This window comes from Zalophus californianus, chromosome 9 (genome assembly GCF_009762305.2).
Source record: "Zalophus californianus isolate mZalCal1 chromosome 9, mZalCal1.pri.v2, whole genome shotgun sequence".
In the NCBI taxonomy this organism is placed as follows: domain Eukaryota; kingdom Metazoa; phylum Chordata; class Mammalia; order Carnivora; family Otariidae; genus Zalophus; species Zalophus californianus.
In genome coordinates, this window is record NC_045603.1 from 9,703,474 (window position 1) to 9,727,274 (window position 23,801).

At 56.2% G+C, this 23,801-nt stretch overlaps 1 protein-coding gene across 1 annotated transcript; it reads left to right on the forward strand.

Moving 5' to 3' along the window:
• Positions 1-193: 193 nt before the first annotated feature.
• NPTXR (neuronal pentraxin receptor) lies at positions 194-22,482 on the forward strand (the record flags this gene model as incomplete). Its single annotated transcript, XM_027594327.2, has 5 exons — positions 194-859; positions 13,089-13,314; positions 15,396-15,643; positions 17,757-17,936; positions 18,277-22,482. Coding segments are annotated over 5 exons (1,545 nt in total), but the record flags the coding sequence as incomplete, so codon positions are not given.
• Positions 22,483-23,801: the final 1,319 nt, after the last annotated feature.

Sequence of the window (23,801 nt, forward strand, 5' to 3'; positions counted from 1 at the left end):
CGGCGGGGCGGGGCCGCCGCGCCCGCTCCCCCTCCCCGCCGCCCGCCGCCTTCTCCTCCTCGCGCCGCCCGGGCTCAGAGCGGCGGCAGCAGCGGCCGCGGCAACAGCTCCGGCTTCGGCTCCCGCTCGGCCCCGCTCGGCCCCGCTCGGCCCCGCGCGCCCGGGCCCCGCGCCCCGACCCCGCCGCCGCGCCTGCCGGGGGGCCTCGGGCGCCCCCGCCGCCCGCCTCACGCTGAAGTTCCTGGCCGTGCTGCTGGCCGCGGGCATGCTGGCGTTTCTCGGTGCCGTCATCTGCATCATCGCCAGCGTGCCCCTGGCGGCCAGCCCGGCGCGGGCGCTGCCCGGCGGCGCCGACAACGCCTCGGCCGCCTCGGCCGCCTCGGCCGCCGCCGCCGCGTCCCCGGGCCCGCAGCGCAGTCTGAGCGCGCTGCACGGCGCTGGCGGCTCGGCCGGGCCCCCCGCGCTGCCCGGGGCGCCAGCGGCCAGCGCGCACCCGCTGCCGCCCGTGCCCCTCTTCAGCCGCTTCCTCTGCACGCCGCTGGCGGCCGCCTGCCCGTCGGGGGCCGAGCAGGGCGACGCGGCGGCCGGCGAGCGCGAGGAGCTGCTGCTGCTGCAGAGCACGGCCGAGCAGCTGCGCCAGACGGCGCTGCAGCAGGAGGCGCGCATCCGCGCCGACCAGGACACCATCCGCGAGCTCACCGGCAAGCTGGGCCGCTGCGAGAGCGGCCTTCCGCGCGGCCTTCAGGACGCCGGGCCCCGCCGCGACGCCATGGCCGACGGGCCCTGGGACTCGCCGGCGCTCATCCTGGAGCTGGAGGACGCCGTGCGCGCCCTCCGGGACCGCCTGGACCGCATCGAGGTGAGCGCCGCGCGCCGTCGGGCGCGGGCGGCGGGTGTGGGAGGGGCGGCCGGCGGGAAAGGGGAGGCGGGTGCCTGCCGCCACTGAGACACGGGCCCGGGGGGCGGGGGGTGCGCGGGAAAGGCTCCTTCCCCTCGCCTTTCCCTCCAGGCACCTCTGTGGCAAGCCTCAGTTTCCGCATCTGTGAAACGGGCGTCACAGTGTCCACTCGTAGTGAGGATTTACTAAAATGTAGGTATGTGAAAATGGTTGGCACGTGCTAGGACCTCGTTAAATGTCCGTTTCATTCGTTTCTTCCAGACACCCCCAAAGCAGCACCAGTCCCACTCGCTTCCTAGGGTCGGGAGGGAGAAAGGAGGCGCTGTCCAAGGGACTCGGGAATCTGCTGTCCTGCCGAAGAGCAGGGAACAGAGCGTCCCATAAGCCAAATCCGCGTGCCCCTCAGCGCTGCCCATCTCCATATCCCCCATTCGGCCTCAGACCACGGACCCAAGGGCAGCACCTTAAAGTGCTGGCCCAGCCCCCAGTACCTGGAAACCAGCAGCTCTGGGTGGGGACTGACTGGAGAATAGGGCCTCCCGCGGGTGGACACCTTCTTCCGACGTCCCTGGCTCAGGTCAAACACAGGGGGTCTAAGAGGGGGAGTCTGCTCTTGGCTGTGGTGTGGTCCGTGGCCGTTTCTCCTCTGAGGTTGCCAGACCCCTACCTCCCTGGGGGAGCTGGGCAGACTTGGAAGGATGGATGTCTGCAAGACACTGACCACCCCCCAGCCATCCATGATTTCCAGTTGGCAGGGAAGGGGGTTAGCAACAAAATTGAGTCTGTGGAAAGAGGTGGGGGAGAGAGAGAGGCCAAAGCCCCCTTTCATATTTTCATATTTTCCCCCAACCTAGCAGAGCTGGCAAAGGCAGAGGGAGAAGAGCCTGGAAGAAAGGAAATGTAGGGACTCCCCCTCCTCATGGCTCCCTCAGATCAACCTCTGGCCTGACAGCAGAGACAAGGCCTGCGGGGAAGGCATGACCATGGCCCAGCAGCCTTCCAGAAAGTCTGCTGGTGTCATCACCCACCCCACTGGGGGTCAGAGTGCAGCTAGGCCATCACAGCCAACCCTCTCACCTTACCTGTGAGAAACCGGGGGCTCAGCACCCTCCTAGGTGAGTGGCAGCGGCAGGAGGAACGCCCAGGAGGCTTGTCTGCCAGGCCAGCAGCATCCCCTTTTCCTCCCTCGGCTCTGGGGCATTTCTAGAATGAGAGAGCCAAGAGCAGGAAGATAATCAGGGGAATGCTGAAATTCAACAGTGCAGGGGAGCCTCAGTTTCCTCACCTGTGAAATGGGGACAATAATAACACCTACCTCGTTGGGCTGTTGGGAAGATTGAGTGAGTTAGTCTTTTCGAATGGCCCAGAACAGCCATTGTCTGGCAGCGATGTGCTCTGTCAATGTGAGTGGTTGGTATTTTTGTCATTAAGCTATAATATTGCTAATTTTTTAAGTAGCCAGAAATAAAAATGGGAACAAACACCCCTCTTTTAGGAAAAAGAGTTTATTAATGTAAAAAAAAAAAAAAAAAGCTGTGGTTTTCAGTAAACTTCCTCTTGCCTGCCCTAGCCCCTGCCTCCACACCCAGATGGCACCTGTGGTTCCTCCCGCGTCTGGGGTTGGCAGAGCTGGGCTTGCCCTGGACCTGTTCCCCAGCACCTGTGCATTCGGCAGGGTGGGCTCCCCTCCAGTTAGCCTGCTGAGGTTGGGGGGCAGGGCGGGGATCCTGGCGGCTGGGATTTGGCACCAGATTGGCCTCCCGGGTTGGGAGAGCCCTGGCTTCCCTGCACATAGCCCTCCTGCTTTCTGAGCTTAGTGGACCAGGAGGGAGAAGGGCGGGGCTCTGCTTGCCCACCAGGTCTGCCTTCTGAGCCTCGCAGCAGCTGGGGTCTGGACCCTGACAGTCCAGTCGGGCAGTCAGATTACTGATCTCAGCGGGACCGCGTGCATCGTGTAGCCACTACCTACTTCCTCCCCTCTCTTTTCATCCAATATCCTCAAAAGGAAGTCCCCGGATTCCCAAGGTCTGTTTCCTTGTCCCTCCCCTCTCTCCCTTAATGGCACACTGAACGTGCTCTGGGGACGTCACCGGAGTTGATCAATTGAACAGGAATGATTCAGTCCTTATCTTTCTGAATGCCTCTCCAACAGCTGACCCCATCCCTCCCTCCTTCCTACAGACCTCCAGGCCCTTGGCTTCTAGACACCTCTCACCTGCTCCTTCTCCCTCTCTGCTTCTGTGTCCCCTTTCGGGGTCCTCCTCCTTTAATGGTTGCGCCCGCCTGGCTCTCCTTTCACTTTCCCTGGGTGAACTCAGCCACACCCTGCAGCTTCCAACACATATTCTACTGTGGTGCCCCAACCAACTTCATCCAGCCCAGGTTTCTCTCCCGAGCTCCAGACCGGTAGATCCAACTGCTTCCTGAGCACATCCTTCTGGACATCGCACCAGCCCCCTGCCCTCATGGTGCCCCAATCTGAACTCAGGTCCTCTGCCAACCTGCTTTTCATGTGTGTTCTGAGAAGCTCCTCCCCTCCCCTCCTCCTTCCAGTCGACCTCGTCTCTCTGGATGCTTGCAGCAGCCTCCTCAACCCACCAGACACACCCCTTTACCCATCTTCCTCCAGGCAGCCCCAGGGATCTTCCTTAAGCCCATCATGGGGCTTCCTTGTGGTGCAAACTCCCCAGCCTGCTCCCAGGCTGTCTTTTCAGAGCTGGCCCAACTCCCAGTTCCTTCTTGCCTCTGCCCAGATTACCCCCAGAGTATCCATACTCATCACCTAGGAGTTTGCTCTGAGGACACCACCTCCCAGAGGCCCTCCCTAATCACACACTGTCTTTTCCCTAGCCCCAATCCTTCTCGCATAACCCTGGGCATATCCCTGCCTGTCTCCACCTGGCACATCTCTGCATCACCTCCTCCCTCGCCCATTCAGCCTTCCACCAAAGGGGAGGGAGGTTCACACTGGCCCAGGCCTCCCCCTGAGGCCTCAAGTGAGAGCCACACTTGTGGCCTTATGAGAAATTGTCTTCCTTCCTGGGTTTTTATTTTTGTTATTGTTGTTGCTATTAATTGAAAAAAGTGAAAAGGTGTTTTGGGGGGGAGAAATCGCATTTAATTCCACCATTGTATCCGTTTTTTTTTTTTTTGGCCCCTCTCGGTCCTTTCTCCAGAGGTAGACATTGTTCCAGAGTTGCTGGTTGCTGGTAATTACCATTTTAATGATGGCCATAATACACTGGAATCCATCTCTGACTCCATCATCCATCAATCCTCCGATCGTCTCTCATTACTGGAGATGCAGGTTGTTCCTAATTATTTTTCTTCTAGATGCTCATTGCAGGATCAGTTTCATGCAGATAGTTGTCTGGGTTTGTTTTTTTTTTTTTCTTTTTAAGTCTCTTGAATTATTTCTTTAGGCTGGAGTCCCAGGAGTGGTATTACTGCATCAGAGGATATTGATCTTTTATGGCTGTGGCCAAGAACCACTTTCCAAAAGGGTTGAACCATTTATATGGCAACCAGCCATATATGCATGTTCCAGGGTTCCATTTTTGCATTAATTTAATATATGTGTAAAATGAAACTTTAAGATTGATTTAATCAGCAGTTCTTTGACTGAAACCACATCCCTAACCTGGCCTGGCAAGCTGGTTGCCTATCCCCATCTTGGAGTGGGAAGACAGGGGTAAGGAACACTCTGATGATGGTCACAGGGGACCCTGGACTTGATAACAATTATAGCTCACACTCACCGAGCACTGCGAGTTCGCTCATTTAATCCTCATTAAATCTCCATGAGGGAGGTAACAATTTTATTCCCCTTTTACAGATGAAAGAAACCCAACATTCAAAGCGGTTAAGACATTGGCCCAAGGTCACGCAGCAATGGGGCCTGGATTTGACCCTGTCAGTGTGTCTGGCTCCAGAGCCCTTCTTTGTGCTCCATTATTTTCTCTAGATCCACCTGGAAAGGTCAGACCTCACCTACCTTCAGGAGAGTGAGAAAGACAGATGAGGGCAGTGCCTGGTGCTGGATGTGGTCCTGGGCCATTTCTGCCTCTGCGCACCCAGAGCAAGAATGATGAGGGCCAGTCCTCAAAGGCTTGTCCTGCTGGTTGGCAGGATCATCAGAAGGCTCACGTGGGAGCTTTGCTGCTAATAGATAACAATAAGTAGTATTTATTAGCTTATCAGTCTTCAGCCCCGGGAAGTGGGCTGTATGCGTCTGCATCTTCCGGATAAGGACATGGAGGGCCAGAGACTCTAGAGGAATCAGGGCCTGGCACCCCACCCCACCCCCACCCCTGGCTTCGGTTTCCACTCCATAAAATGATATGGTGAGCCAGATGTTCTCTAAACACCTTCCAGCTCTAAATATTCTCTGAAATAGGCTGGCTGGTGGCATAAAGTGGAGTTCTTGTGATTTTAAGCTCTTCCCCTCCCTCAGTTTTTTTGTTTTCTTATCTGTAAAATGGGTGCAAGAAGGGGCTGGATTTGGTCCTGGCCCTTTGGGCTCTAAATTGGGAATTCTTGGGCAGATGCGTCCTGCTTAGGAATTGTGGGGGGGCGGGCGGGATTACATGTGTGCGTGGCCCCAGCCACCCACTCCCACACCTCCAGTTTCCGAGGGAAATCTGCAGATAAACACAGTGGTATGGAGAAGCTCCTGGTGCCTTTTCTAAAGTCTGTTGGTTGCTTTTGCTTTTCTCCTCCATTGCTGCGCATTCTGGCAGCTTCTGCCTGGTGGGAGCTGGTTCCCCTCACCCTGCCTCTTTGGCTGTGGAGGGGGCTGGCAGGGTGCAGTGAAAGAACTTCTGCCCGTTGAGGATGTGGAAACTCAGTGCCCACCAGCCACCTGCAGACGCTGTGGCTAGCCTCGCCCCATCTCCTGGTGGGGCGCACATACTGGGAAGCCTTAACCCGCACTCCTGCCAGTGTGACACCTTTGCTCTAGCAGGAAACCTGGTGTTTCAAACCCCCGGCTCTGCCACCTGCTGGCTGTGACCTCAGAAAATTCCTTCTTCTCTCTAATCCTTAGCTTCCCCATCCGTCAGATGGGGAGGGAGGGGCAGGACCCCGGGAGGGTCCCTCTTGTCCTGTCATGCTGGGCCCTTGCGGCCTCTCATCTCTGGCAGTCCTTCCCCCAAGAGAGGCCCGTCCTGCCCTTCCAAGCCTGCTTGGGAGAAGTCAGGGCCTTACCTGGGGGATTTTCTTTATTTGAGGTATATCTTACATTCCAGATATGTAAGAGCTCATATATCTTGCGTTTAAAACACATAAATCTTAAGTGTACAGCTCAGTGAAAATTCGCGTATGGATACATGCATGAGAGCACCACCCAGATCAAGAAGAGGACATTTCCAGTGCCCCCCAAAGTCTCCTTTGTGACCCCTAAAGTCCCTTCTTCCCCAGAGGTACCACTCTCCCAGCTTCGGCCACCATAGATGTGGTCTGTATTTGAACGTTATACGACTGTTCTCAGACAGCTGCGCCCTGTTGGGTCTGCTGTTTGTTGTGTTTGTCTGACATTCGATCGCGGGCATGTATCGGAGATGCGTTATTTTTCCACACTGTGTAGTGTTTTGACATATGGATGTGCCTAAGTTTACTTACCCTTCCTCTATGGATGGACATTTATGTTGTTTCTGGCTTGGCGTTATTACAAATAAGGCTGCTGCGAACATTCTTGTGACATCTTTTGGTGGTGATAAGCCCTCATTTCTCCTGGCTACATCCCCAGGAGTGGGTGTCTGGGTCCCGGGAGAGACATTTATTTAGCGTTAGGAGGTGATGCCAAACACTTTTCCAAAGTGGCAGTAAGCGTCGACATGCCCACCTGTGTGTGAAGCTTGCCAGCCTTGGTATGGTTATTTTTAAAACCCTCCCCATTCTGGTGGGTGTGTAGTGAACTCACTGTGGTTTTAATTTGTGTATCTCTGATGACTCATGATATGGAGCACCTTTTCTTATGTTCATTGGCCATTTTGTGAAGTCCTTGCCTGTGGGAGGTGGAAAGAGGTCAGGGGTTGGTGCTCCTCACCAAGTGAAAATGTGGTGGGGTTTCCTGAGGACAGTCTTGGGCCCATGGTCCCCATAGAACTCTGGGGATGGGGACTGAGACAACCAACCCAAAGTGGAAGCACTTTTGTGCCCCCCACATACCCCTCATTTGACTCCAGGGGAAGCTGAGGCTCAGAGAGGCTGAGTAACTTGCCCGAGGTCACACAGCACAGCAGAAGCTGAGCTAAGCTCACAGCCAGGATTTTCTATAAAAATGGACTGTGGGGTAGAGGGGATTCTCAGTCTTTGCTGCAGATTTTTGGCTAGGGCCCAGAAGTATGTGGGCAAGCAGGACCTTAGAGGGAATTCTGTGGCCGCCTCAGTGCAGCAGCTGGATTGGGAATACTTGAAGGGAGAGGCAAGGGGGCCCGGGGCTGGGGGTATCCTGTCACTTACTCTGGGGCCTCTGAGCCCAGGAGGGTGGATGGACAGATGCTCAGAGAGCCTTCTCCTTGCCTCGCCACACAAGGAGCCCCCTGACCTGGCACCCCCGCTCACGGACACCCATTTAGACAAACTTTTGGTTACAGTTCCAAATTGGCCTTGCGGACCCAGGACCAAGGATCAGGCTGGCCTCTGCTGCCCGCACGGTTACCACTCCCTGTGCCCTCCCGCCCCTCAGTAGATGCAAATGCTATTCCTGACTATACCCATTTATCAGCCGCATAGTGTATGCCAGCCCTCACCACGTTCCTTCATTTGGTCATTAATTATATCCCAAAACATAGAGACCATTATTAAACCCATTTTACAGTTGAGGAAACCAACGGTCCCAGGAGTTGAGCAGCTTGCTGGGGCTCCTGAAACTTCAGCTCACCGCCTCAGTTCCTGCATCTGTACAGTGGGCTTCCTCACTTCCCCAGATTGTCGAGAGGGGTTGTGAAATGTGTGCACAGACCTAGGAAGTCAGGAGCCTGGAAATGACGCTGACCTGTCTGATGTGAGAGTCGTGCCTGAACTCGTGACATCGAGTTGTTCCAGCCTATGTGGACGCGAGGATGAATGAGGGAGGGAGGGACCGAGGGAAGGAAGACTTTGCAGGCCCCCCACAAAGCCTTCTCTCCTCTCCCTTCGGAGCATCTTAGATCAGGGGTCGGGAAAGCTGCTGTCTGGAGGGGGAGCCAGCATTGCCCAGGGGAGGTGCGACTGGAGCAGGAAGTGTGTTCTTAGCAGAAGGAACAGCATGTACGGAGGCCCTGGGAGAAGGGAGCCGGGGGCAGTTGGGGACTTTAGGTGCAAAGGAGGTGTAGCCTGCAGGGGTGGGTAGTGACGGCTGAGATCAGAGGGGCTGCGACTTTACAGGTGGGAGAGGGGGGCTATTGAAGGATTTTAAGCAACACCGTTGGTTTAGCAGTTGGGCAGCTGCCCCTGGCTGCCCGGTGGAGAAGGGCCAGTGTAGGGGCCCAGGTGACCGGGGCCTGGACTAGGGAGGCCCAGAGGACCCAAGTGAGACTACCATTAAGATTCAGGGTTAGATTCTACCCTCAGAGACTCTGCTTTTGGATTTTTCCCTGTTTTTTTAAAGAAAGTCATTGCGGAGTATCTCAGACATACACAAAGGTATAAAGAATGCCATCCAGGTGGGGACCCAGACTCAAGACCCAGAACGTTTGCAATCAGCTCGTGCCCTTCAGAGCCTCCCAGCTCCACCAGCCCTCAAGAGAGAGTCACCACTGCCCCGATTTTGTATTCATCTCTCCCCACGTGTTTCTTCCTGCTTTTTACAAATACATGATCTAGTTTTGAATCTTTGCAACTTTATACAAATGGTATCCAACTGTTCTTCTGTAACCTGCTTTTTCTCTCAACATAATGATTGAACAAAAAGGTTTATGGTTAGAGTTGGAGAAGGATGGGCTCCTTCAAGAGCTATTTAAGTAGTGGCAGTAAGAACTGACACCAAGGAGCTCCTGGGTGGCTCAGTCATCAAGCGTCTGCCTTCGGCTCAGGTCATGATCCCAGGGTCCTGGGATCGAGCCCCGCATCGGGCTCCCTGCTCCGTGGGAAGCCTGCTTCTCCCTCTCCCACTCCCCCTGCTTGTGTTCCCTCTCTCGCTGTGCCTCTCTCTGTCAAATAAATAAATAAATAAAATCTTAAAAAAAAAAAAAGAACTGACACCAAGCGCCTCCCTGGCCTGCTCTGCCCTCAGGGCAGTATATAACTCACTTCTCACTACAGTGTGATGAGATATTGCTGCACCCTTTTTGCTGGGGAAACTGAGGCACCGCAGCTGTACACGAGGTCACTAGGCGGGTGGAACCCAGCTGTGAGCCCAGCAGATTCCCACTGGACTTGGGGGTGGTCAGATGGGGAGGTGAGGAGACCGCACCCACAGTGCCGCCGTGAAGCCTCTCCTCCCCCACCCTGCCCACCACCCCCAGAGCTGGGCCCTGCACTGTCCCGGGGGCGGGGGCTGAGCTAGGCGCTGAAGTCCGGCACCCTCCCTCTGCTCCCCGAGGGAAAGGAGCAGACCCCACCTGGGGACGAGGTGGTTGGGTCCTCCCCACATCCTCCCAGCCTCCGAGCCACCCTCCTTAGGCAGGTCCCTGCTCTCCGGGTCCCTCAGTGAGGTCGCCCCCCCCCCCCCGCCACCGCGGTCTGACAGCCCACCGCACCCTCCCAGTCTCTTCATGGCCACCGGAACCTCTTCCGCTGGCCCCCCCAGGCAGGCAGGGCAGCCAGCACTCTGCCCACTTGGCAGACTGAGACCCACACTGTGAGGGAAGGATGGAAGAAGGTGAACAGCTTCTGGAACCTGAAGGGCCTGGGCTGGGGTTCCTGAAACTTCAGCTCACCGCCTCAGTTCCCTCATCTGTAAAGTGGGCCTCCTCACCTCCCCCGATTGTCGAGAGGGATTGTGAAATGTGCGCACAGACTTCCCCGGTGCAGGACCTGGCACGTGGTACGCGATGATGAGGACAAGGGCCACTGTCGCATTCTCGTTACTGAGTGCTAATGAGCCCAGCGCGTTCGCGCTGAGCCGGGCTAGGACTCCGGGCTCTGGCTCGGGGCCCGTACACTCACGCCGAACCCCACCCAGACTCCCAGCGCAACAGTCTGTGGGTTCGGAGCCCCCCCTCTCGCTGCCTCGTCGGGACCTGAGTGGGGGTGACCCCTCCCCCCATCTTGGGCTAGGGGCCCAGTTGGCATCAGCCAGGAGCCCACGCGGCACAGCCTGCGCCTGCAGCAGATGGGAAAGTGGGGGGAGTCATGTTCTTCTGATTCAGACACTGAGGTGGGGAGGGGGCCGCACACGATCTTCAGAGCCCACCTCCTCCCTGGCCTTCCTGCCGGCAACAGAGCTGGTGGCTCTGACAAAAGAACAGCTTGCACGCCCGCCTCGCTCAGCATGCACGGCTTCTCCTCACCACGGCGTCTGTGTAAATAGCACTAGACGTCCTGTTCCCCCTCTGAGGGAGGAGGACGCTCTGCTCGAGCGCTCTAGAGGTGTCAGCTTTGCCCAGCCCCATTGCTGTCGGAAATTCAAAAAGGCTTCTGCCTCAATTCCCCCATCTGTGAAATGGGGGCACTAAGAGTACCAAGCAAAATGAGCGGCTGTGGGGATTGGTGAGTAAATACACGTGCAGGGGCAAGGACGGGCCTGGCACCCTGTCTCATTCAGACGTGTGGCCCTCCTGTCAAGCTTGGCCCCGTGGAAAGAGGGAAACTGAGGATAGAGGGTGCCGGAGCCCAGGAGATGCAGCCGTGGCCCTGCTGGCACTGAGATGGGATGCCTCCTATGAGCTAATTGCCTCAGCCCAAGATTTACTGGACGTTCAGCCACTTTAAGTGCGGTGGGTGGCTGGCCCTGACACTCCATGGGCTTTCGTGGCCAAGGGAAGATTCTGGAGGTAGCCAGCTCTTCGTTGGCTGATGTATTCAAGGCTCACAGTTTGCATTCTGTTTTTATTGTCCAGGAGGGCCTGTTACTTCAACCCTTCCATCCTTCCATCTGTCTGGGGATGGACAGAGCTGGACCTGTTGTCCCTATTTCACAGAAGAGGAAACTGAGGCTTTGTGTTTAGCCAGAGTTAGGATTCGTAGGCACCCAGGGAGGTAGAAGGAGCCCTCCAGATAGGGTATCGGAGGTTAGTGTAACGGAGGGTGGGGCCAGCTGTACAGAGCTGCTCATTAGTCCATGCCCCACCCACCACACTTGGCCTGCACCCCAGTCTGGGGCACCAAGCAGGCGGTTGCACGGATGGGTGGCTGCGCCCTCTCAGGTGGGATGTGGTGGGGGATAAAGGTGGCCCGCTGTGGGGGCCTCTGGGTGGCTCAGTTGGTTAAACGTCCAACTCTTGGCTTTAGCTCAGGTCGTGATCTCAGAGTCATGAGATCGAGCCCTGCATCAGGCTCTGCGCTCAGCAGGGAGTCTGCTTGAGATTCTCTCTCCCTCTCCCTCTGCCCCTCCTGCTCATGCCCTCTCTCTCTCTCTCTCTCTCTCTCTCTCTCTCAGAATAAATAAATAAATGTTAAAAAAAAAAAAGTGGCCCACTATGGTCCAGCTTTGGTCCTGGCTTTTGTCCTGCACACCACCATTTAATCCTGACCACAGGTCTGCAAGCTGGGCATTCCAAGCCCTCATTTTGTAGATGAGGAAAAATGACACCAAAGAAGTTAGCCCCCCTGCCCCCACTCCCGAGGTGGGGTGTCAGTCCCTCCAACTCCCCAGCATGAGGTCATGGCAGCTTCTCTCAGGCGCTGGTCTCCCCGCCCCACCCTCCAGCACTTTGAGGCAGGACACCCATTTATCTGCTCATCACACAGCTAGAAGACACGCACCTCAAGTCGAAGGAATCTGCCCAGTCTCACCCAGCAAATGACCACAGGGCCAGGGCTGGGCCAATGAGGCTCGGGAGGGGTATCCTGTACTTGCTCCAAGCCAAGGGGCCATCCTGCGAGGCACGGGGCACTCAGGAAATGTTAGGTTGTGCTCTTGGTTTTCTGTTTTGCCCTCGGCAGTTACCTTCAGCACTGGGTGCAGGGCCCAACCCATAGTAGGTGCTCCCTCATTATTCCTTGCTCAGTGAAAGTATGGTAAGAATTCAGTGAGCTCAGGCCTGGGGCTAAGCCTGCAGGCAAGGCCCAGGGCTGATTGAGCAGGAGCTGCTTGGGCCCTTGGGGAGTGTGGAGGAAGCCAAGGGGACAGGGAAGGTCCTAGAAGCTCACTGAATTATTAATGTCTGCCAGAGACTACCCCCTCCCAGAGTCTGGACTTGAGGCCTCGCCTGCCTTCTTCCACTCCAGAAGGGCTTCTTCCAGCAGGAGACGGGGAGGAGAGCCCCCCTCCCCGGGCCCCTGCTCCCATTCTCCTGCCCGCTGGGGTCATAAGGCAGCAAAAGGGAGGCTCTAAAAAATCCTGGGCAGGATGAGGGTGTCAGAAACCAGCTTGGATCACTCTGCCCTGGGCTGTAATTGCAATAACCAGCCTCTGTTCATTGGCATTTACTACCTAGCCATCCCCCAACCCCCCTTCTAAATAGGTACCGTTGTACCCTGTTGCATGTGAGGAAACGGGGGTTCAGAGAAGTGGAGGCATTTGCCCAGGGTCACACAGCAGATTGATTCTGGAGCTGGATTTGAGCCCTGGGTTTTCTGACTAAGGCACACCATTGCAGCCCTATTCCAGAAGCCCCTGGTTTGTGCCTCTGCATCTGCCCAGTGCCCACACAGAGCCTTGCACCATTTTGAGAAACCTGGCGAGCGAATGAGTGAAGACTAAGACAATCCACCCCTTCAAGAACCTGTCAGCATACAGCTTTCGGTTATGAAGGACTCAGCCGTGGCTCTCAACCCTGACTGCAATGTGAGAACCACCCAGGGGAGCTTCTAGAGCTCTCCACCGCCAGCCCCCCCACCTCCACCCCACCACAGGCTGAGATGTTCTTGAGGGTAGACCCAGCCTGCTTTCAGCTTACCATCAGACACCGGCAGTGGAAAGAACCTGCTCTTTCGCTGAACTGTGTTGCCTGAATTTGATATCGCCATCCCCATTTTGCCTTTGGGGAAGCTGAGGCTCACCTGGGGTCACCCGACAGGGGTGGTGGGCATCTCTGAGCCCTGTGTCTCTTTCCTTCTGCCCTCCAAGTGACCTCACATGCCCTTTCTTCTGCCCTGTAAGCAGCAGGAGCTCCCAGCCCATGTGAACTTCTCAGCGGCCCCAGCCCCTGTGCCCGCGGTGCCCACAGCCCTGCACTCCAAGATGGACGAACTAGAGGGGCAGCTGCTGGCCAAGGTGCTGGCCCTGGAGAAGGAGCGTGTGGCTCTCAGTCACAACAGCCAGCGGCAGCGGCAGGAGGTGGAGAAGGAGCTGGATGCGCTGCAGGACCGCGTGGCTGGACTGGAACATGGTGGGTCCAGGGCCCAGCAGAGGGCATGGCAGGCGGGGCCTTGGTTCCCAGATGGGTCCTCAAGGAGGCAGATTCACTTGAAAACATTTTTGTGCTCTCCAGAGGCTAAAGCTAGATGGGACAGTGGGGAGGAGGCTGCAAAACCCAAGAAGGAGAGAATAATTGGGGAATATCATTATTTTTCTTAACAGTTAGCATTTTCTGGCCCTTACGTTCTGGGAGTGGGCTAAGGACTTGACATGTCAGCTGGTTTAATCTTCACAAACCACACGGGGGTGGTACTGTTCGTCCCATTTCACAGATGAGGACACTGAGGCTCAGAGAGGTCAAGCGACTGAGGCCCAGCGTCACACAGCCAGTGAGTAGTGGATCTGGACCTCAAACCAGGTCTGAGGTTTGGACTCCATGCATTTTAGTCCATGCATTTAACCACCCCACAAAAATCGCACCTTCTGTGAATCAGAATTTTGCTCCTTGCTTAGCAACTGGGCCTGGCAGTGCCAGGAGTCAGAGAAACGTGCTGTCATGGACAGTGCTCAGGTCTGAGCATCAGGAGCCCTGGCTCCTGGCTCCACAGCTGTCACTGGCTTGCTTTGCAATTTTGCTTCCTTTCCCTAGGCCTCGTTTTTCTCATCTGAAATGTGGGGATCTAGGACTCCTGAGCTCTCAGGGACCTTTCCTCTTTGAAACCTTGTGAGGACCACCCTTAAGAGGCTTACAGACAAGTTAGGGATACCAAGGGGAAATCATGAGCAATTATTGGGGACTGGCTTAGATGTGGGACGTGAGTTCAGGAGAAGGAAATCCAAGAGGCTTCCTGAAGGAGACGAGCCTCAGGCTGGTCTTTGAAGGCAGAGGGAGAGAGTCAGTTTTGGAGTGGAGGGGCCAGAGCAGGGGCAAGGCAGAAGGCGAGGCACGACCCAGTGGGTTTCAGGGCTCGCATCCTGGCTGGAGCACAAAGACAAGAAAGGCAAACTCATCCCTCCTCAGTCCTGCCACTGGCCCCCTGTACTGCATATTCTAAGGGATTGAGGGACACACCCCTCCAGAAGCTGCAGAGCAGAGAGGAGGCAGGCAGCTAGGCTGGATGTCTGTGTGCCTGTGAGCAAGTTGTGTCCCTTCTTGGAACTCAACTTCCTCATCTATGAAAGGGGTTTCAAGGGGCACTGAGTCCCTTCCTCTCTTCACATGTTGCATCAGCACATCAGCCTTCACCCCAAGCCTCAAGCAGACCTGGGAACCCAGGTCCACCATTTCCAGCCCCAACCCCCTAACCCCAGCCCTCAACAAGCAGCTAGAGAAGGGGACCTCCTACCCTAGAGGTGGGTGTGGTAGGTGTTACCCCCGGCCTTGGAAGAGGTGACTCTCTAGTCTACCCCTGCAGAAAGCCCTCTGATACTCAAGACATAGAATCCCTGAAACTCTGCACGGGAAGGCACCCTGGACACCAAGGAGTCCCAAGATGATCTTGTTTGGATGGCACCTCTGCCGCTGACCAGCTGCGTGACCTTGAGAATATGACTTAATCTCTGCACCAAGGCTTCCTCATCTGTGAAATGGGGATTATAATAGTGGTTACCTCATGGGGTTGTCACAAGAATGATGTGAAAGCATTTAGAACAGTGCCTGCCAGGTAGAAGGTTCTGTGTAGTGCTATTAAATAAATAGGCAAAGAACTCAGAAAAATGATCATTGCCACAGCTCAGGTTTGTCGAGCATTTATTATAGGCCAGGCCCTTTATGTAGTTTGTCCCGCTCGGCCCTCACACAAGCCTGGGAGGGAGGAAATCTTATTTATGTCATTTAACTGAGCAAACCCGGGCTGGAGAGGTGACGTTGAACTTGTGGGATGTCACATGGCTGGAAAGTGTGGAGGCAGGATTTGAACTCAGGACATCTCAGGTCCAGAGCCCTTGTGCTTTAACCACACCCGTCAACACAGAGGCAGAGTAGAGAGGTCCATGAAGGCACCTGGCACATGGCAGATGCCCAGGGACTAGGAGCCCTCATCCTAGAGTCTGCCCTGCCCCCCATCAGTGTCCACTGACCCCCACCATGTCCACCTTGCCCACCCCGCTCAGGGTCCTCAGCCTACAGCCCTCCAGATGCCTTCAAGATCAGCATCCCCATCCGCAACAACTACATGTATGCCCGTGTGCGGAAGGCACTGCCTGAGCTCTACGCCTTCACCGTCTGCATGTGGCTGCGCTCCAGGTCGGGTGGCAGTGGCCAGGGCACGCCCTTCTCCTACTCGGTGCCCGGGCAGGCCAATGAGATTGTGCTGCTGGAGGCGGGCCACGACCCCATGGAACTGCTGATCAATGACAAGGTGAGTGGGGGCTGGGCGGAGTGGGAAGAAAGTGGGGGGCAGAGTTACCCTTCCAGGAGCACCTGCACTGGGCTAGGTCCCAAGCATGTGGGCCCTTTCCATTCCCCTGCTCGGCAGCTTCAGCACACAGGAAATGCCTACTGGGTGGCAGGCTGGGTTCTGGGGATACAAAGACAAGCCAGACCTGGGGCTGGCTGAAGAAGGGTTTGTATCCAAGAGAGGCTGTCAGTGATGGCGTTTCCATTTACAGAGGAGGCCCGTGGGGCTTCCCCAGTGACCCAGCTGCGGGAGCAGGGCTGAAAGGGTCTGTTCCAGGGCCCTGCTCATTCTCCTGGACAGGACGAGAAGCAAATGAGGCCCAGGGACCTACCTAGGGAAGGGAGTGCTGGCGGACTCCTCACCCCCCCTCCTCCCCTGAGGCCAGCCCCTCCGCCCCTCCCCTCACCTGGAGAGTAGACTGGTGCCCTTGTTCTGCCCTTGGGCCACCCACCTTCCCCATGCCTGGGCTGCCCAGCCCCCACTCACCTTGTCATTGGTGACATCCGGACAAGGACACGGGGGAGTGGTGTGGGAGTGGCATGTGATTGAGCAGGAGAAGAGGAGTGTCTTATCATCCTCATTCATCCCAGTATCCTCCTCTACCTGCCATATTGCTTTGGGATTTGCAGGCATGGTGGTCTTTTGAGACACCCCCACCGGAGATGCAGACACCATGTATCACACCCACCTCTGACCCCCCGCACAGCCACTTAGAGCTGCCGGGAAGTGGCTGTCACCCATCAGAAGCCAGCTCAGCAGGAGGTGTCTTTCATGGGTGTCCTGGAGGAGGAGGAGGAGGAGGAGGAGGAGGAAGGAGATGGGGCCAGGGGGCAGTGAGTTTCTCTTGTAGCCCAGTAGGTCCTAAGAAGACTGGGGTAGCTGGAGTACATCTAGATCCTGCTGCCATGTCCCCTTCACACACCCCCTGGCTGCCATCCTTGGCCCTGCCCAAGCTCAGCACTCTGCTCTCAGGGGAAAGGATTCAGCACCCTGGACAGGGCACAGCACGGCCCTATTCCAGGAACTCTAGCGTCTTTTTAAACGTCAGCCTCACAGGTTACTCAGTTCCCCTTTTATTCCAGCCTCTTAGCCTTTGCTCCTGCTGTGCCCCCACCTTGCTTTGACTTGCAGTGGAACAGTCAGATCCATTGTCCTTCCAGAGGTGTTTGAATACCATGTCTGCTGTCCCACACCTGCCTCTTCCTCTGGACCTCCCAAATGGCCCCTGTTATTTTGCCTTATAATATTGTCCCTGAAGTTCTTCCCTCCCCTGCAGACTCAGCTCATTTATAGCTAGGACCAGATCCACATCCCCAGTGTCCAGAACAAGCCTGGCACTAAGTGGGCCTCAGAGAATGTGTATTAAAGCGTGATCTCACAGAACTCTGGAGATGAAAGAGCCCTTCGGGAGTCCCAAATCCACAGGCAGCAAGTGCATTTCATCTCACAGGCCAATGCTAATCAATCACCAGCGGCTTCCCAGAGCACTGTTTTAGGAAAGATCCTGGGGCTGAGCCTGGGTTCACGATTGATTAGCCATGTCCGCCTTGGGTAGACGAGGCAGAGGTGGCTACATATTTGCCATCCTTTGCCTGACCATTAGCATCCTTTGCATGAGGAACTGAGGCCCAGGAAGGACAGAGCAGCTTCCCCAAGGTCCCACAGGAAGTTGGTTGGCAGAGCCAGGGCTGGATGCCAGTGCCCAGCTTCTGAGTCCAAGGCTGCTCGTACTCCTTGAGCCCAACCGTGTGCCAGGCGCTGTGTGAGGTGTTCAGAGGCTGTGAAATGTGGCTCCCGCACCACATGACCTTACAGGCCTGTGAGGGCGTGAATAAGGAACCTGGAAACACCCGAAACCAATACTGAATAGTCCCTTGTGATCTGAGAGAAGCTGCCTGGTTAAGTTGTGCAGAAAGAGGAAAAAGTGGTCAGAAAGACACGGGGTTGAGAGGAAGGGGAGGGTAAGCCTCAGCTCAGTCCCTGGAAAGGACATGGGTCTCCTGGGCCCCACCCCACTGGTCCAGCCTTGGGACTTGTGGCACCTCTGACCTGGGGTTGCGGGACCTATGTCCAGGTGGCCCAGCTGCCTCTGAGCCTGAAGGACAATGGCTGGCACCACATCTGCATCGCCTGGACCACAAGGGATGGCCTGTGGTCTGCCTACCAGGACGGGGAGCTGCAGGGCTCTGGTGAGAACCTAGCCGCCTGGCACCCCATCAAGCCTCATGGGATCCTTATCCTGGGCCAAGAGCAGGTAAGGCTCAGGGTGGTATGGGGGCTTGAGGCCTGAGTAGGTATCATACTCACCCAGGGCCCCTGAGAAGGAGGGGTTAGGTAAAGGGACCCTGGAAGCACAGCAGTAATCAGTCTGACCCAGCCATTCTGCAGATGGGCAAACTGAGACTCAGAATGAGCAGTGACCAGCCCAAGGGGCTGGAACCTTGGGGACAGAGGGGGCAGCTTGGGGCAGGGCTAGAACTTTATGGGCGGGGCTTCAGCCGGACCTGGGGCCTGATTGAGTCTGTCTGCCTGTCTTTCCTGATGGCTCACTCCATGTCTCTCTCTCTCCTTTCTCTTCTGCTCTCTTGGCCCAGGACACCCTGGGTGGTCGGTTTGATGCCACCCAGGCCTTCGTGGGTGACATCGCCCAGTTTAACCTGTGGGACCACGCCCTGACACCTGCCCAAGTCCTGGGCATTGCCAACTGTACCGGGCCGCTGCTGGGCAACGTCCTCCCCTGGGAAGACAAGCTGGTGGAGGCCTTTGGGGGTGCAAAAAAGACCACCTTTGATGTCTGCAAGGGGAGGGCCAAAGCATGAGGGGCCACCTCATCCAGGGTCCCTCCCTTGCCTGCCATTTTGGGGACCTTACGGTGGGGGCACACATTCCCTCCTCAGCCTACCCACACACTGGCCTTCCCTCCTGCCCTGCTCCTGGCCATGCCTCCCGTTTCCCCCACCTATACCCACACCTCCAGAATGCCCTGCCCTGCAGTGGCTGTCCCCTAACCCCACTTGGATGGGGACAAGCAGCTCAAGCCAACAGGTCAAGCCTGGGGTGAGTCCAGGGCCTGGTGGGGGGTGATAACAGTGCCCACAGCACTGTCCACCCTCTCGGCATCACACTGGAGCTGTCTTACCCCACCCACCCTGGCCCATCCACCACGTCTGATGCCACTGATCTCAACAGCATGTCCCATGGGGTCATGTATGGAGGAAGGGCCCACTATCTCAGTGGCAGGTGTGGCTGTCTGCCCCCCGTCCCCCAAGCAACAGGCCTGGCCCCTTCCCCTTCAGGGCCACAACAAGTTCTAGAGCTGTCCCCCCAGCTGAGAAAGGGATGACAGAGACAGAGGAGACTCAGACTCACCCCTCCTCCATCTTTCCACCCGTTGCCAGTGAAGGGCAAGGGGATCTTGATGGAGCCTCCTGCACCCTCTCTCTTCCTCCTCCTTCCTCGTTTCTTTGTGTGCAGTGGTTTGAATGTTGGTTCCATGCCTGGCCCACCCCCACCTCAATTCCCAGGACATCTCCCTCCCGGCTCCAGCCTGAGGGACCAAGACCCTGGGAGGCCAAAAGGCCATAGTCACCCCTTGTGCCCACCCACATGTGTGCTAACTGGCAGGTCACCCCTCCTCCTCTGTGCCCAGGACAGGGCCTGGGTCACGTCAGCCTGGGCTGGGAGCAGCTTGTGACAGAGGCATGTGCCCAGGGGACCCAGGTTACAGCACAGCCACATTACCTAATCCCTCTGCATGGCCCCCGCAGCCTCTGGGGAAAGAAGGGAGAAACCGAGTGGGCAAAGAGGGAGAAGCACGGAGTGGTGTACAGAGCACTGGATGAGAAGGAGCCCATGGTTCCTAGCCAGCCCAGCTGCTCACCTGCTGTGTAGCCTTCTGTAAGTCCCTGCCTTCTCTGGCTTGGCCTTCCTCATTTGTGAGCTGAGGCCCTTGCTTTGGTCATTTCTCCAGATCAAACGTGAGGTGGTCTGTGATTCCAAGTGGATCAGGTGAGGCAAGCCTGACGCTACCTAGGAACCAGGGCAGATCCTGAGAGTAGGCAGCAGATGGGATCTGGCCGGGCATGGGTCAGGGTCAGGAGCTGCCTCCAGAGAGTCAGGGGCAAGGGCAACGGGTAAGGCAGACCAACCTCATGCACAGATTGTAAAAACCAGCTTTTCTGGATCGCCCCCCCTCCAGCCTGGAACCCTTGCCCATCTGAGAGGGCTAAAGGCTTCCAGCTCCCCACCCTGAGTCCTCACCAGCTCCCCCAAGAGAGTGGAAGAATGTAAAAGCTGTAATGTAAAAGAATGAAAATACCCAGTCTGACTTCTTGCTTGTATAGATGGGGAAGAGCTCCGAGAGGTCAAGTGACTTACACAGGACCACACAGCACAATGTGGCAGAACCAAGGCTAGAACCCAGGGCTTCTGACACCCTCTTCAGTCTTCTTCCCCCCTACACCATACTGCCTGCCCGTGAGTGTCTTTGAGTCCAGCCTTCACCTTAGAGGACAGACATTTTAAAGAGGTCAGAATGCTTTCCAACATGAACATCTTCCTTTATGAAACACACAAACATCTTGGCATCGAGACCCCCCCCACCACAGGAAGTAGGGGGAGGAGAGGGGTGATCCCCAGGCACTCTGGCAGGAATGGAAGGCAGGTGTTCCCTCTGCCAGTCACCTACCAGGTGTCTGGGCAGCTGCAGGCTACCTGACTCGAGCAGGTACCGGTGCCTTTTGCCCCGCTTTCTGTTCCCTGTCTCTGCTCCCTACCACCGCTTAACCTGAGGCAAGATGCAAGAGCTGCAGGCTGTGGGGCCCATTGCCATGGAAGCTTCTCCAAGACTTGTTGCCTCCAGCCCCCAGTTCCCTCCCTTGTTGCCAGTTCAAGAGCACAAATAGACCGTTCAGCACCACGGGCCCAACTCCCCCTAGAAGAAGAAGCGATGGCGTGCTTCAGCCAGAACCTGCTGAGACCAAGGTTGCCCTGGTAACAGCCAATGACATCAGCCTAAGTGCTGGGTCAAGCGTCTCTTAGACATATGCTGTTGCTGGGACAACAGCAGATTCAGAACCCAGATTCCCGGGACAATGGGCTTTATTGGGTTTCTGTTACCGGTTTTAAGGAAGCAGCTTTTGTGGAGGCCTTGGGGAAAGAAAGGGTCTAGGAGAGAACTGACAGAACTTGAGCCTACCCAGAGGCATCATCCCAAGTCCTTTATGCTTTGTCATGGTGACAAAGATGAGACATCTGACCTTGGTCCCATGCTGAGTCACCCTGGTCGGCCCTCCAAAGGGCACAGGAACAAATTAGAGGCGTTGAGGTGCAGACTGAGTCTGGGCCATTGGTGAGTGGCCTGGGTGCCCGTTTCCATTCCAGGAAGGTGAAAGCCCGAAAGTCCCCACCCCTCCTTCATCCACTGATCGTTCTTCACCTTTGCTGAATGGCTGCTGTTTGGACGCCAGCTCTGGTCTTGTCTAGCTGCTCCTGGGCACAGCCAAGAAGACAGGGAAAGAGGAGCTAGAAATGGCGCTTGCTTGTGTCCCTGAGCTGCTCTGGCTAATGGTGATGCTGGAGCCTGTTTGTTCCATCTTTTTTAAATGTCAGGCACTGTGCTGAGCCCCTCACATCTCATTTATCCTCACAACACAGTCGTAAGCTGGGACTGTTCTTAGCCCCATGATACAAGGGAAGGAACTGGGGCACAGAGAGGTTAAGTAATCTGCTCAGTGTCAATCAGTTGGCAGGTGCTGGAGTCCAGACTTCAAAACAAGGCAGATTACAGCCAGGACCAAAGGGACCAGCACCCCTACTCTCTGTGGAGTGGGACTTGAGCATCATTGCTCCCAATGGGTTTTTCCCTAAAGAGATGTGCTTGAGCCCATTCACTACCCTCATAGGGTTGGTGATGGAGGAAGAGGCCCGGGATGGGCTGGCCCCAGGGCCGGGGTCCCCTTGGGGGAGGCCGTGGGAGGGGTCTCTGCAGTGTGCCCACCACCTCAGCCCTTCAACTGGCTCTTGTTTCCAGAACTCAAAGGTAAGAGGAAGCTGGACGGTCTCCCAAGAGGCCCAGGCCAGGAATGGGGGAGATGATCTTTCTCAAACTTCTGTTTTGGGTCAAGCCCTGCGCCAGGTGCTTCACAGCTCTTATCTGCCAGATTTTGCCCCCCTTTGTGGCATGCTGTACCCCCAGTCAACATCCCGAGGGGACGGATCACCTTGCCACAATCGTGCATGACCTAGGACCACAGCTTTGGGCAGGAAGGTTTCTTCAGGAGGCCCTCCTGAAGCCTCATTTTATAGATGAGGATGCCGGGGCCCCGGGAGGGTGAGTGGCCCTTGGGGCCACCCAGCGAGGACACCCGGAGACCTGATCTCAGCTTTCTGACTCTCCACAACGCAGTGGTCCCTACCCGCCACCAAGAACTGGGTCCCTGGTTCCTCTCCATTTCCCAGCACCTTGCCCGGAGCAGACTGGAGAAAGGGTCCCCTCCCAAAGATGGGATCATTCTCTTCCCCTCTGTCCCAGCTGCCTGCCACCCCAAACCCCACCTCACCCCTGCTGGGTGGGGAAGGGGCTCTCGTGGACCCAGGCTGAGCAGTGAGTGAGCACGTCCAGCTGTCTGACACTGTGAAATTAGTGCACCCGCCCCCCCCGCCCAATTTTGTACATAAAGTGACATGAGATGCAACGTGTGTGTGTGTGTGTGTGTATGTGTATGAGATGTGTCCTGGGTTTTGTTACTTTTTTGTTTTTGTAAATTTGAATGTTCAAAATAAACAATGTTTACTCTGAGGCTCTTCTTGCAAGGGTGGAGTTAGCCTGGGGGGTGTGGGGCAGGAAGGGGACAGCTACCTAGGGCAGGGCAGCAGAAAAAGACAGGAGGCGCCGTCTTGGTGCCCCGTAGCCTCACCACTTTGGCCTCTCAGACTGATCGTTCTGCCAGCTCCCAGGCACAGACATACCCCACTTCCCAGGATTTATGCAGGAAGGATGTAAAGAACACAAGTCCCACATGGAAAGTGTCCTAGTTCTGATAACTGGGTTTTGGCCTCATTCCCAACACCCCATCCCCACCTCGTGCCCCAGTTCTGGGAATCAGGTCCCTGACTTGTTCCCTGAGACCCAGTCCGCCTGAGTCACTTGCCTGGACCCCCAGAGTGTCGCCTCCCTTGGGCCCTAGAGGCAATGGGGTAGGAGAGAGGGAGGGACTCTGTTGTATTTCAACCTGTCCCTGCTCCACAGTCTACCTGGACTCCTCTGACTTGTTTGGCCTCTAGGCTGGACTCTTTGACAGTGTAAGGGTCTGCTACCCCCACCCACCCCTGCAGCACCTGCCCTACCCCCGGGGAGGTCTTGATCTGGTCCCCAGCCCTCCCTGTCCACACCATCTTAGGGGCACAGCCTCTGCCATCCCATTAATACTGTTACTGCTCGTAGTTGGACCGTGTCCAACCTTCACAGACAGCCCCTGTGAAAATGCCAGGGGGCCCGCGGGTCAGGGGGTCACACCGGTAGGACAGGCCTTCCAGAATTTTCCAAAGCTTCCCAAACTTCCCACCTAAGTGAACCTCACCCCATGAAGACCAGGGGGTATAGCTAGCTGGAAGCAGCACTTGAAACAGGGAAACCATATCTGAAGTGTACTGAGTTATTCGAAAACCTCGTGTGCTTTCTTCCTTCTCCAAAACGAACCCAGATTTGTTTTAAAATATTGCCTTTGATTACTTACCACAGAGCAAAATTAAGCTGCAGGCAATACACTTTGTTTATCCTCTCTCGCACTGATTTACTTACAAACACCCTCTCTCCCTCTGTCCCATCAGCTGGCAATGTCCAACCCTGGTTTAATCCCTACCATCCACCTGCTTCATGTCAACACCTGCCCAGCTGAACCCTGATGCAGAAGAGCACAGGGCTCTGATGTATGTTGACTCTCATTTCAAATTCATGGCCAGAGATCTCCAAGGGGCATTTCTGCCTGCCCTACAATCTTAGCACTTGCCTTGTATGAGGGCTTGCTCTCCAAGTAGCTAAAAATCAGACCCTCTCCCTCCTCAGACCTCCTAGAGCCTCTTCACCCCCCGTCCCGCACCCTCAAGGGTGACTTTACCC